This window comes from Macaca mulatta, chromosome 14 (assembly GCF_049350105.2).
Source record: "Macaca mulatta isolate MMU2019108-1 chromosome 14, T2T-MMU8v2.0, whole genome shotgun sequence".
Taxonomy (NCBI): Eukaryota; Metazoa; Chordata; class Mammalia; order Primates; family Cercopithecidae; genus Macaca; species Macaca mulatta.
The window spans coordinates 74502479-74517664 of NC_133419.1; the positions used below are offsets into that span (position 1 = coordinate 74502479).

Here is a 15186-nt window from a genome sequence, read left to right on the forward strand (position 1 = left end):
TATATGTGACAAGTAATTTAACTTCTCTGAGTCTCTGTTAACTCATCTGTACAAAAAAGCAAATAGAAGTACCTGCCTCAGAGGGTTGTCAAGAAGATTAAATGACTTGATGTATGCAAGGTTTTTAGCATAGTGCCTGAAACATGGTAAGCAGTATCTGTAAGATACTGCTTTAGAATAGGAGAAAGAGCAGCAACTGTGGTGAAACTGAAAAAAGTCCTTCAAGGGATTACTGGGCTATTCATGTTTGCAAATCAAAAGAATTCCTTTTCAGTCCATACAAAGTTAAAGACGCACAATAAAGAATACTCCAAAAGGTCCTATTTACTTGAATGACATGTAAAACTGGTGGAGGGGAAGTTTCACCAGCCCGAGCAGCTTGTCCAGTCCTGGGCTCCGCACCTTATTCCAAGTTTCAATTACCATCACATTGTTCTTAAGCCTTTCCAGGTATTTGGAAGACAGAGAGACGGGAATCACCTAAAAGAGAGGAACAACCAAAGCAAACAAAAAACTCATACCTAAGACAAATATTAATTTATACTTTCACTCAATAAGCATTTACAAAAAGCCTACTGTTAACACACAGTGTTATGAGCTAAAGACATTCAAATAAAACTTACTCTGTATCCTCAAGAGAAGTAGCAGTCTGCTGTTAGAGACTAACACACAAAGGCCAGATACAAAACAGTGAGTTCTCTGATGACAAAGCTCATACAGGTGGAGCTTTGAGGACACAGAGAAGGTTGTTAAACATGTCAAACATGGTGCCTGCCAAACTTGTCCAATCCTTTCTAAGGCAAAGTGATCCACTAGTAAACCCCCCTGAAAGAAAGATGTTTTTGAAAGAAGTATGCTACTGACTTGACAAGAGTTGAGTATTTTATCAAAGGGCAGCCAATCCACTGACTGGATAGCATTTAATAAAATGACCAAGTGCCAAAAGCTCTGCCCAACAGGTGTCACAGTAAAGAGCAAAGCCAACTGTTCCTCTGGATTTTCAACATAAAATTACTCCAGAATTGGCCAGTTGGTAGTTCCAATAGAAAACATGAGAGGCAAAAAGCATGAAATTAGAAAAGGGATGATGAGAGGAAGACACCAGAAGAACAGAGCAGAGCTACTTTTGTATCCACCTAAGAAACACAAAGTGGATACAAACCTAGTGTTTGTATCCTCAACACATTTCTGTTCCTTGAAACCAAAAACAGTAAAACTAGAACAGCAACCTAACCTCCAAGTAAGGAAGTTGCAGGCAACTACTTCTGGGACAAAGTAACCTTAAATCTCAAGGCCGAGCAGGAGTTAACTAATACAAAAAGCTCTGCTTAAGTGGTGTCATGAAGGCTTAAAGGAAATTTAAGGCAGAAGAATGAGCACATACAAAGATACAGAAGTAGGAGAAGAGAATATTCAGGAAACTCTAAGTAGTTGAGCACAGCTGGGTTATTTAGTATAAAGGGAAGAGTGGCAGGAGCTGAGGCTGGAGAAGTACATACAGTCAGTTTCCAAAGGGTCTTGGATTTACATTCCATCTTGAAGGATATAGGGAATCACGGAAAGGCTTTAAGAAGGGAAGTAAAATGTTCAGGTTAGTGTTTTAGAAAGGTCATTCTCATTGGTGCATAAAGGAGGCAAAGGACATAAAGAGAACTGGGAAACAGCTAGACCAGTCTGAAGGCTATTTGGAAGGAGGGTGAAGGTTTAAATAGAAGCAGTGGCAGTGCAGTGAAGGTAAAGAGATGTGTTCCAGAGAATTAAGTTTGTAGTATCTATCAGACTTGGTAAGTAATTACATAAGAAAGAGTCAAGGGGCTGGGCGCTGTGGCTCACACCTGTAATCCCACCACTTTGGGAGGCCGAGGTGGGCAGATCACGAGGTCAGGAGCTCGAGACCATCCTGGCTAACACGGTGAAACCCCGTCTCTACTAAAAATACAAAAAAAAATTAGTCGGGTGTGGTGGTGGGCACCTGCAGTCCCAGCTACTCGGGAGGTTGAGGCAGGTGAATGGCCTGAACCCGGGAGGCGGAGCTTGCAGTGAGCTGAGATCGCGCCACTGTACTCCAGCCTGGGCGACAAAGTGAGACTCTGTCTCGAAAAAAAAAAAAGAAGAAAGAGTCAAGGAAAACTAACAGGTTCTATTTAGGTGCCTGAGTAAATTATAATTTGAATTAGGGCAGACAAAAAGAGGAAGAACAGATTTGGAAGAAGTGATGAATTCAGATTTGAACATGTTTGAATTCGTTCTTTCATTTACACATCTTTATTGAATACCCAGTATGTGCCAGGCAATGTGTTAGGTGACAAGTGTAAACTGAGATATCCAGGTGGTAATGACCAGCAGGCAGTTAGATACAGAAATCTCAAACTAAAAGGAAATGTCTGGCATATATAGAAGTGTAGATGTGGAAGTTATCGTCATAAAAATGACTGCTGAAGCTGTGTGAATAGATGTGATGATCATGGGGAAAAGTGGATTGATTTGGAAGAGTGCCAGCAATACAGTAATGAGTGGAAGCACCAACAATTAAAGGAAGAAGTACTAGGGTTACCACCCTTTTCCTAGTTTTTTTTTTTTTTTTTTGAGACGGAGTCTCGCTCTGTCGCTCAGGCTGGAGTGTAGTGTTGATCTCGGCTCACTGCAAGCTCTGCCTCCCGGGTTCATGCCATCCTCCTGCCTCAGCCTCCTGAGTAGCTGGGACTACAGTTGCCCACCACCATGCCCGGCTAATTTTTTGCATTTTTAGTAGAGACGGGGTTTCACCGTGTTAGCCAGGATGGTCTCGATCTCCTGACCTCGTGATCTGCCTGCCTTAGCCTCCCAAAGTGCTTTTCCTAGTTTTCCTTCTGGCCCAATGACTGAAAAAGAACAGCTTCGAGTGAGGAAGAAAATAAGACAGTAAAGTTACAAAAACCAAGAAAGAAAACAACTTAAGCACCACATTATACAGAAAAATCAAGTTAAGATGCATACTAAAGTAGGGAGAAGAATAAATGTGAGGATAAATATATAAAATAAAATAATAAAGGAGAGATTGGAGAAAGATGGGGAGGTTTAACTAATCAAAGTCTTAGAGGAAGCAGAAAGGAATAGAATCCCAAAACTCAGGCAAAAGAAACAGAGAGAAACCATGTGAACTCAGACAGAATAAAGACAAAAAGTTTTAAAATGTTGACAATGCCTTTCCCTCTTCCATCCAATAGTGGGACTGAATCTGTACACCAAATAATTACAAAGGTTCCTGCTAGTCTGAACATTCTAGATTTAAGATGAAATTATAATTTGGGAAGCATTTGTCTCCCACCCCTATATTCCTCTAATGGATATGGAATGTACAAAGTTACCTGAGAAAAGTTAAAGACCGGTTGTGTTGTGCCCCATGCGATGACAGATCTGGTGACTTCCTCTGTGCTGAAGAGTTTACAATTTAAATAAACATTGCATGGTGATTGTTTCTCAGATTCTCCACTAATAAAATCTTTCCCATCTGGCACCATCAACAGCACATGCAACAGCAAAGCACTCTCTTTTGTTGACCCATTCGTCTGAATAACTAAATTATGGGAGGCTGGCATAGCCATGAAGGTTGAAGGATGTGGTGCTAGAGGGCTTGGTGACTTTCGGGTGGGGAGCACCAAGTTCTGTGCTTTCTTTGCAGTTTCCTCATGAATTTGATTTAAGTTTTGTGGATTTTTGGTATAGGTCATATCTTGGTTAAGTTCTGGTAGTGCCTTATTTGGACTTGTAGGAGCACAAAGTGGGGTATAATGGGTATTGCCACTTAACTTAGTATTGACACCAGTGATATCTTTGTTATCTGTAACAAGCTCCATGGTTACCTATAAAACACAAAAAGAGAAGAGTCAGTAAGAATGTCCTTTAGAATTGGAATTAGAATTTTGAGGCTGGAAACAACATCAGATTATTAGGAAATGAATTAACTCATCCTCAAACACTCTAATAGTAAGAATATTAACAGAATGCATATACATTAACTTGCTAGACTAAGAAAAACTAGACAGATGATTTATCAATAACAGAAGATGAACCTGGAAGATCAAGTTAAGCCAGAATAGAAGAAAGTTCCCAGAAAAGAATGGAGACATGTTTAAAGGACCCAGAAATCCAGTTGAAGAGGCTCCCACTGGCTAAATCTAGGACAATTTCAGCATCAGAATGAGTAACAGTAATGGATTATAACCTATTGAATAATAATCCATGAATCCATCCTGATATAAAATAAATATGAGAGAAGAAACAGCTCCTCCGTATAGAATGCCAATTAATAAACGCACAAGAGACGGTAGAGTTAGAAATCACCATTTGACAATCATCACAGTCATAAGTGATTCAGGTTAATCCCAGTGGAGGAACATTCTTTAAAATAACCGGCATTACTTTAAAAAAAAAATCAACGTACTGAAAAATAAAGAAAGGCTGCAGAACTGTTTCTGACTAAAGGAGAGATTAGAAAGATCTGACAAAATGCAATAGATAATCCTTGACTAGAAAAAAAATTTGCTATAAAGGCGCTGGTATAATTGGTGAAATCTTAGTACAGCCTGTAGATATAGCATCAATGCTATGCTGACTTTTAAAACTCTAGAGTATTATGCATGATGATGTCCTTGTTCTAAGGAAATACACAAAATATAAACTAAAGAATTTAGGGGGAGAGGCATGATGTACAACTTACTCTCAAATAGTTCAGAAAAAAATGTGCATGTATATGTATGGGGGAAGGAGATAAAGGGACAGAAAGAGAGACAGTGAAGAGACAGACAGACAATTATAAAGAAAATGTGACAAATAGTAAGAATTGGGGAGTCTGTGTAAAGAGTATAAAAAAAGTCTAAATGTTAAAAAGTAAAAAAGAAAAGGGATGCAGGATAAATGATGAATTTGAAGAATAGAAGTGGTCACTAACTGTCAGGAGACTCAATTACTAAGGGTAAAAGGTTCTTGCTGTTTCTTTGATCTGAAATCCATAAGTGTTCGTAAGTGTTACACAGCAAGGTTCTTTTTTTTTTTTTTGAGACGGAGTTTCTCTGTTGCCCGGGCTGGAGTGCAGTGGTGCGATCTTGGTTCACTGCAAGCTCTGCCTCCCGGGTTCATGTCATTCTCCTGCCTCAGCCTCCCGAGTAGCTGGGACTACAGGTACCCGCCACCACACCCAGCTAATTTTTTGTATTTTTTAGTAGAGACGGGGTTTCACCGTGTTAGCCAGGATGGTTTCGATCTCCTGACCTCGTGATCTGCCTGCCTCGGCCTCCCAAAGTGCTGGGATTACAGGCGTGAGCCACCATGCCCGGCCAAGGTTCTTTTACTCTATTGAATATAGACAGCAATCTATCCAGAATAGTATTTCTCTCAAAAGAGCCAGAATAGAAAAAATTTCTAGTTGATCAATCCTATTTATAACCCCTTTCTGATTTTAAACTTTGTAGTCCAGAATGAACCAGGCAGGCAACAACTATAACTTGGATAGCACAAGAGTAAGGTGATGTTAATTTTTTGCAATAATAATCATGTAAGTCTTTAAAGCAAAGTGGTATTTACTAAGACCAAGAAGAGAGAGAAGGCTTTCAAGAAGAAAAGGCAGTATGACAAAACACAGAGGCATGAACCAGTATGATACCTTACTGATTCTTTATATAGTGTGACATAGTTATTGGTAGAGAAGCTGTAGGAGAGAAGGCTGAACGGTAGGCCAGGGTCATATAGTAAGTCTTGTACTTTATCCTTTGGGTGATTGGGAGTCATCAGGATGTTTTAGGCATGGCTGTGATGATTTTTTTTTTTTTCTTTTGAGACAGAGTCTTGCTTTGCAGCCCAGGCTAGAGTGCAATGGTACAATCTTGGCTCACTGCAAACTCTGCCTACTGGGTTCAAGCGATTTTTGTGCCTCAGCCTCCCAAGTAGCTGGGATTACAGGCGCATGTCACCACTCCCGGCTAATTTTTGTATTTTTAGTAGAGATGGGGTTTAGCCATGTTGCCCAGGCTGGTCTCGAACTCCTGAGCTCCGGCAATCTGCCCACCTTGGCCTCCCAAAGTGCTGGGATTACAGGCTTAAGCCATTGCATCCGGCTGATTTTTAAAACTCACCAGGACAAAGCTATACTGAAGCCACACACCCTGATTCTGCCATCTAAGAAATCCTAACTCACCTGAATACAAGGAAATAACCCTCTCTCCAATGAATTATATACCAGAATTCATTCTATCAGGCACACTTAGTTACTTTTCTCCTTCTTTATTCCAATTACTCTAGTCTAAGCCACCATCAATCATCTCTTTTCTGGACTAATGCCACAGACCACCTCCCTCTTTCCTCTTGCAGTCTATTCTCTTGTAAAATGGAAATCAGATGATGTCACTCCCACGCTTCAACATCCTTTCCTTGGATCTTAGGCTAAAATTGAAACTCTTTACCTTACCTACAAAGCTCTGATGATACGGCTTCTACCTGACCGTTCAACTCTACTTTCTACCAATCTCTCTCTTGCTCACTATCCTCTGGCAACATTCTATCCCTTGATGACTCCAAGTCCAGTCCTGCTTTAGGGCTGTTGCATCTGTTATTCTCTCTGGAATGGTCTCTGTGTTTTTTACTTTCTCCTCTTATTCTTCAGATCTCACCTTCTATGTCACCTCCATAGAAAGATGTTCCGTGATCACCATCTCCTACTTTCTCCCATCATACCATTTATTTCCTTCATAGCACTTCCACTGCTCTATTTCAAGAGATGCTACATAAGATCAAAGACCTTGCTTTTCTTGTTCACTGCTACATCATCAGTACCAGCCAATAATGCATACTCAGCAAATACTTCTGACTTCCTGAATGTGTATCTACATACCTTGAGGGGGCCAAATACAATCTGATCATTTTCCTGTTGCACTGGAAGTTGATCACTGAAAGAAAGCAGCTCTGATTGAATGACAGCTCGCAAAGAAAGTGACGCATATCCAATGACTTCTGGCTGAGGAAGAAGGAGAGAGAACATTTTGGTTAGTTAAAGAGAAGCCACAGGAGATCTTAATTAAAGTGACAACATATGATGGCTTATAAAGGAAACCATGCAGGAAGAAAAAAGCTTAATTATCTAAGACAACTCTGAGATCCCACTTTCTGTCATATTTTGGTCTCTCTTCTGGTTTTTGTTACTTCTGTCTATAAGAATACAGAGGGTTTTATAAGCCACAAAGTGGTTGGAAGATTATCTTTTTCTATCACTAAGAGTTAATTCTTACTCAAAATGTTCAACTTCATTATTAAAAATAACAAATAAAATTTAGATGTCACAAATTTTTGCTATTAAAACTAGGGAAATTGTAAAGTTTAATATATCTAATGCTATCAAGGCTATGGAGAAACAAGAGGCTGTCATTTGAGTAAAGCTGGAAATATAAACTGGGAATATGCTTTTAGATGGCAAATTTGGTAACAAATATTAAAAGCTTTAAATATTTATGCTCTTTGGCCCACTAATTTCATTTCTGGGAATTTATACTAAAGAAATAATAAACAGGCCAGGCGCGGTGGCTCATGCCTGTAATCCCAGCACTTTCGGAGGTCAAGGCAGGCAGATCACCTCAGGTCAGGAGTTCGAGACCAGCCTGGTCAACATGGTGAAACCCCTGTCTCTACTAAAAATATAAAAAAATTAGTTGGGCATGTTGGCAGGTGCCTGTAATCCCAGCTACTCAGGAGGCTGAGGCAGGAGAATCGCTTGAACCCAGGAGGCTGAGGTTGCAGTGAGCCGAGACTGTGCCATTGCACTCCAGCCTGGGCAGCAAGAACAAAACTCTGTCACACACACACACACACAAACACACACACACATACATACACATACACACAAAGAAATAAGAAACAATGCATAAAAAGCTTATACACAAATACGTATATGTTAAAAGTAGTTAACAATGAGATACACCTAGTTGTCCAATAATCAGGAATTAAGCTAATTATATAGCACATCCACATGATGGCATAACATGCAGCCATTAAAATGACACTTATTAAAAGTTTCTAATAATATTAATTGTATTTGTTATAATGGTTGATAAAAGGGTATTAATTCATGTATATCATAAACCTTCAAATACTTACAAAATTATGTGGAAAACACTAAATAGATATTTTTGAAGAAAATGAATAAAAACCCTCAAAATGCTAAATGATAAAAAGAAAGAATAAAACCTACATACAAAATTATATAACATATTTTGTTAATTGGAAAAAGACAATGCAGATAGGCATAAACGCTAACAATAGTTACTTCTTGGTGACAGAATTACAGGCAATTTTTGCCTTTTAAAAATTATTTTTCAACTTTTCTACAAAAATATGTAAAACTCTTTTATAATTAGAAAAAAAATGCTGGCCAGGCGCAGTGCTTCACGCCTGTAATTCCAGCACTTTGGGAGGCCAAGGCGGGTGGATCACGAGGTCAGGAGATCGAGACCATCCTGGCTAACATAATGAAACCCCGTCTCTACTAAAAATACAAAAAAATTAGCCGGGCTTGGTGGCGGGCGCCTGTAGTCCCAGCTACTCTGGAGGCTGAGGCAGGAGAATGGTCTGAACCCGTGAGGCGGAGCTTGCAGTGAGCTGAGATTGCGCCACTGCACTCCAGCCTGGGTGACAAAGAGAGACTCTGTCTCAAAAAAAAAAAAAGAAAAAAAGAAAAAAAGAAAAGAAAAAAAAATGCCATTAACTAGGTATAGGAAAATGATTCAATGTAAATACATCGAAATGTTAATAGAGTTTATTTTGAGTTATGAAATGATGCCTTTCCCGCCCTTTCTATTTTGCTATAATTTTCCAAAAAGGACCTGTATTGTATATGTCTTCTGAAAAAAGCAAAAGAAAACAAGATGTTCTTCATGCTATCCATACCAAATAAGAGGTCAAAAGATTATAAAGACTATTCTTTTATTGAAGGAAGTAAAAACTGCTTGTTATAGTTTATTGATTTACTTTATGCCAGCTGAAAGTAATTTTATAAACTTGGAATTAGTTGATCAAAACTGCTACTCACAACTGTATTATTTTGGGCTTGGATAACTTATGTATTCTGCCTGCAAACAGGAAGTAAAATCTCAAATTAAGGCTGATAGCCTGTATCAATATAGCTACCTTTCTCTAGAAGGGAACAGCACAATAAAGAGGTTAAGAACTTGGGATCTAAAGACAGCAGATTTGGGATGGTGTCTTGGTTCTTTTATTAGATTGAGTGATCTTGGACATGTTATTTCACCAAATCTCAGTTTCTTCATCTGTAGAATGAAGATAATAATGTACCTAATTCACAGAGTTGTGGTGATTAAAATTGATAGTGTGCTTGGGTAGAGTCTTTAGTATTACATCTGGCCCATGACAAACAGCAGAGATTTGTAGTAGTAATAATAATAATAACAATGGATTATTAGTACTGCCTGCACCTGAAGATTCCTAGTTTAGGCAAGAATATAGTTTTAGGTATGCTCCAAATCCCTGGGGTGAAGGTAAGGCAAAGGCCAAAATCATTCAAAGTACCTTTTTCTGTGGAGTTTTCTTTGCATAAATTTGGAAAGTGAGGTTGGAATTCCACCAGTGCTCTATCATTGGGCCACCAAACTGTACTGGAAACACAAATCGCTGCTGGAACTTCACCTCTGTAAGGAGAACCAGACACACAGACATGTCACACCACCCAACTGAAGTCATCATCAATCCATGCCTTGATACCACCTGCTTCCCTTTCAAATTTAATTAAAATCTCCTGCAGAAATCTTGTCAGTGTAATTTCACAGAAAGTGCTAGGGCTGTAGGACTGAATGAGCAGGGACAAAGAGAAAACCCTGAAGATAGTACACAGAAGACAGGCAGTGCTATGTTGCTCTGCTTTGCTATGAGAAATGAATGCCGATCATGAGTACTGGATGTGTAAGGAGACATACCTATACACTTCACTTTGTTTTAGGTAATAGGACTGTTTTTAAAAGACAAGTTGGTAGGTAGTATACTAAAAGAAGGGGGCTGCCTGGAGGTGGAACAATGAGGGATAAACAGATAAATAGAAGAATGGAATAAAAAACTATAACAACAAAAATAAACTTATCTTCTGGACACTCCTATTGTCACAAACAAGGTATCAGGTACTGATGTTAGCAGTGTCAGGCAAAGCACAGTCTGTCTCTTGGGTGGAAAGGAAGGGGTGTCTGCTATAAGTGTAAGTGGAAGAAGTGATGGTGGTATTTGAGTTTGTGCTCATGGCTATAGAGTTTTAACTAGTAAATAAAAAGAATTTGAGGCCGGGTGCGGTGGCTCATGCCTGTAATCCCAGCACTTTGGGAGGCCGAGACGGGCGGATCACGAGGTTAGGAGATTGAGACCATCCTGGCTAACACGGTGAAACCCTGTCTCTACTAAAAATAAAAAAAAAAAAAAAAAAAAAAAAAATTAGCCAGGCGAGGTGGTGGGCGCCTGAAGTCCCAGCTACTCAGGAGGCTGAGGCAGGAGAATGGCATGAACCTTGGAGGCAGAGCTTACAGTGAGCCTAGATCACGCCATTGCACTCCAGCCTGGGCAACAGAGCGAGACTCTGTCTCAAAAATAAATAAATAAAATAAATAAATCAATAAAATAAAATAAAATAAAGAATTTGACACCAGAGTCAAAGGATGTAAGTTTAAGCTCCAGTTCTATTGTTTATTATTACCACCTCAGAAACACTTTATCACCTATAAAATGATCTTCCTGTCCATTCACTGCTAAGGCCCTTAAAATGGATCATGAATCTGAAGAATCCTCACAAGAGGCCCAGTTATGAAGAGAATCTGCTATTTCTAGCATTCATTCAAATGACCCATTTTAACCTACCGATCTCTCTATTCATCTCTGGCCATATTAATTGGTGACTCTATACTTTTCTTGGCACTGTTGGACAGGATCTGGACCTTGCTGTGTGGATCAATGCACAGAAACTACGAACAAAAGGTCTGGGCCCAGGAAGCCCACATCCACTAGATCAGTTTATTTGGTTGCCCTACCTGGGAAAGGGAAGTAAGATAACACTTGCACCTCATTGGTGTGCTGGGAGGATCAACTGAGGTAATAAAGGAAAAAGCACTTTAGACACTGTAAAATTCTTTATGTACAAACAGAATCCTATTTCAATTTCTCCTTACTACTTAGGTACGTTCTTGCACTGTTACTATATTTCTCATATAATTCTCTGTTTCTTAAGCTCATTATTTTTCACCACTGAGTAAAGTTAATTTACATTATGCCAGCTGCAAGCAATTTTACAAACTTGGAATTAGTTGATCAAAACTGCTACTCACAACTGTATTATTTTGGGCTTGGATAACTGATGTATTCTGTCTGTGAGTTAAGGCAGTAAGTGAAGAAAAAATTCAGGTAAATAACTTGCTAACACTGTCCCAGAGAAGATTTTTTTCAAGAGTTGAAAGGGATCCAGATTAATACCTAGTCTAATCCATATTATTATTAAGAGAGGCCCACAGGTAAGACAGTGATTTTGCCTAAGGTGCATGATTAGTGTGTGGTATAATCAGAACTAGAACCCAGTCTTGCAATTCTTGGCTCAATGCTTATTCCACATTTCCCATATAATCCTTCTCAGAAAAACAGAGAAAGGATCAATCACTGTGGCCAAAAATAAAAATAATGTTTAAGAAGCAATATAGATTAAGGCACATTTTGGAATCGAAATGGTGCTAGGTTGAAGTTCTAGTTCTACCATAAACCAGCTGTGTGATATTACACAAGCTACTTAATTAATTTACGTCTCAGTTTCCTCTTTCCTCATCTGTGAGTTTCCTCTTTCCTCTTTATATCCTGATATGCAAAAATTCCTAAGATTAAAGGCAAGGTGCAGAACCACGTACAGGTTGGGCAGCCCTAACCCCAAAACTCAAAATCCAAAATGCTCCAAAATCCAAAACTTTCTGAATGCCAATATGATGCCAGAGTGGAAAATACCATACCCTACCTCATGTGATGGTCTCAGTCAAAACGCAGTGAAAACTTTATTTCATGCACAAAATTATTTAAAACATTGTACAAAATTACCTTCAGGCTATGCGTATAAGGTCTATATGATACATAAATGAATTTCATGTTTAGATTTGGGTCCTATGCCCAAGATATCGTATTAATGTATATGCAAATATTCCAAAATCTGAAAAAATCTGAAATCCTAAATACTTCTGGTTCTAACCACTTTGAAGAAAGGACACTCAACTTGTGTATGGTGCACTAACACTTGCAGAAGCATGGAGGACAGGAGGTGGGGGAAGGGATAAACCAAGCTTGTCCAACCTGTGAGCCCACAAGTGGCCCATGATGGCTTTGAATGCAGCCCAACACAAATCTGTAAACTATCTTAAAACACTGTAAGATTTTTTTGTGATTTTTTTTTTAAGCTCATCAGCTATTGTTAGTGTTAGCGTATTTTATGTGTGGTCCAAGACAATTCTTCCAATGTGGTCCATGGAAGCCAAAAGATTGGACACCCCTGGAATAAACATATTTGCTGATACACACGCACGTGCGCACACACAAGCACATACACACATCTATCTATCTATCTATCTATCTATCTATCTATCTATCTATCTGGCTATCTATCTATAATGGCTTAAGGAAGGATATAAAAGCAACAACCTTGTTTGTCTGCAAGGATGCAACTTTTGAATTTTGAACCATGTGAATGGATTATCTAGTTCTAAAAGGAAACAAAACAAAGCAAAGTAAAAATTTAAAAATCCCATGTTACTATGCTGTAAAGGAAAAGTTATTTGACTATGTAGTAGGAGTGTTAGGACCACATCTTTTATTTCTCAAACTACTTCCCAGAGAAGAAACTTAACACTGATGAACTAACTATTCATAGATCAAACTGGAAAACCAAGGCAAAGGTATCCTCAGAATATATTAGAAAAGTGGCTGTAATTTTGGGTGGCAGGAACATAAATGTCTATTATATTATCCTTTTTCTGTATCTGAAATATTTAAAACAAATTAGAAAAAAAAAGACAACACCAAAAGCATAAGCAACAAAAGAAAAAAACAGATAAACTAGAGTACATAAAAATGAAAAACTTTTGTGCTGTAAACAATACCATCTAGAGAGTGAAAGGCCAACCCACAGAATGGGAGAAAATATTTGCAAATCATAGATCTGATAAGGGGCTTGTATTTAGGATATACAAAGAACTCTTATAACTCAATAACAAAGAGTCTGATTTGAAAATGAACAAAGGATCTGAATAGGCATTTCTCCAAAGAAGATATATAAATGGCCAATAAGCACATGAAAAGATGCTTGACATGACTGGCCATCAAGGAAAATGCAAATCAAAATCAATGTGATGTCACTTCACATCCACCAGGATGACCAGAATAAAAAAGAATGGAAAGTAACAAGTGTTGATGAGGATGTAGACAAATCAGAACATTCATATACTGATAGTGGGAAAATGGTGCAGCCACTGTTGAAAACAGTCTGGCAATTCTTGAAAAAATTAAAACATAAAGTTACCATATGACCCAGCAATTCTACCATTAGATATATACCCAACGGAAATGAAAGCACACGGTCCATACAAAAACATGTACACAAATGTTCACATAGCAACATTATGCAAAATTGCCAAAAAGTGGAAACAACCTGAATGTCCATCAACTGAGGACATCAACTGAGGAAAGGATAAATGAAATGTGGTATATCTATGCAATGGAGTATTAGCCATAGAAAGGAATGAAGGACTGATATATACTACAACTTGAAACCTAAAAATATTATGGTAAGTCAAAGACAGTAGTCAAAAAAATCACAAGTTGCATGATTCCATTTATATGAGACACCTAGAATGGACAAACTGATAGAGACAGAAAGAAGATTAGCAGTTGCTTAGGGCTGGGGAAAGAGGGAAATGGGAAGTGAAAGCTAGTAAGTATGGGGCTTCTTTTAGGGGAATGAAAATGTTCTAAAATTAGATTGTGCTGATGGTTGCACAGCCTTGAAAATATTGGCCGGGCATGGTGGCTCATGCCTGTATCCCAGCACTGTGGGAGGCCGAGGCAGGTGGATCACTTAAGGTCAGGAGTTCAAGACCAGCCTGACCAACATGGTGAAACCCCATCTCTACTAAAAATACAAAAATTAGCCAGGCATGCTGGCACGCACCTGTAATCCCAGTTACTCAGGTGGCTAAGGCAGGAGAATTGCTTGAAGCCAGGAGGTGGAGGTTGCAGTGAGCTGAGATCAAGCAACTATACTCTAGCCTAGGCGACAGAATGAGACTCCGTCGCAAAAAAAAAAAAAAAAAAAAAAAAAAATTAAAAAATTTTATACTTTAAACGAGTAAACTGTACAGTATGTAAATTATGTCTTGCTAAAGTTGTTTTAAAAGAAGAAAAATGGCGACAGTTGAAAGAAAATGATTTAAGCATCATAATTTTTGAGTTCTAGTCAGTTATGTTACTAGTGACCTGCTGCCTTATATTAGAATAGTCATAGTATCACTGGGCCTGTTTACTCCCTTATAAAATACAGAAATTACAGTAGATTCACTTCAAAGTTCTTTCTAGCTCTAAGATTTTATGATACTACAAAAGTCAAATGAGGCCAGGCATGATGGCTCATGCCTGTAATCCCAGCACTCTGGGAGGCCGAGGTGCACGGATCACCTGAAGTCAGGAGTTCGAAACCACCCTGGCCAACATGGTGAAACCACGTCTCTACTAAAAAATACAAAAATTAGCTGGGTGGGGTGGCATGCGCCTGTAATCCCAGCTACTCAGGAGGCTGAGATGGGAGAATTGCTTGAACCCGGGAGGCGGAGGCCGCAGTGAGTAGAGATTGCGCCACCACACTCCAGCCTGGGCGAAAGAGCGAGACTCCATGTCAAAAAAAAAAAAAAAAGTCAAATGAGTAATTACGAATTCAAAAATTCTTCCAAAGTCAGAATGTCTAAGGTGCAGAAAACCAGTGTGTCTCTTACTTCCATTTGTAATTTTACTGGAGGCGAGTCGAACAACCTCAGTGATCAAAGCTGTCTTTCCCAATCCGCTTTCCGAAAAGCCCACAGGAAAGTGATATTCTACAAAGAAAGTGCTAAAAAGAAAAACAAAAAAAGTGATTAAAAACTAACCAAACAATAA

General features: G+C 38.8%; 1 protein-coding gene across 8 annotated transcripts in view; it reads right to left on the reverse strand.

Moving 5' to 3' along the window:
• The window catches only part of C2CD3 (C2 domain containing 3 centriole elongation regulator), a 155202-nt gene that overhangs the window by 77018 nt on the left and 62998 nt on the right, over positions 1 to 15186 (reverse strand). For 7 of the 8 annotated variants that reach the window (XR_013404127.1, XR_013404125.1, XR_013404124.1 and 4 more), the window contains 5 exons: positions 15027 to 15139; positions 9550 to 9668; positions 6866 to 6988; positions 3348 to 3842; positions 329 to 480 (listed from right to left, as the gene is read on the reverse strand). Coding sequence is in view for 4 of the 8 variants with exons in the window: in XM_077963780.1 (XP_077819906.1) it covers positions 329 to 480; positions 3348 to 3842; positions 6866 to 6988; positions 9550 to 9668; positions 15027 to 15139 (1002 nt within the window). In the remaining 4 variants the exon portion in view is untranslated. The remainder of the gene's footprint in view (positions 1 to 328; positions 481 to 3347; positions 3843 to 6865; positions 6989 to 9549; positions 9669 to 15026; positions 15140 to 15186) is intronic. The other variant, XM_077963779.1, reaches the window with a different exon arrangement.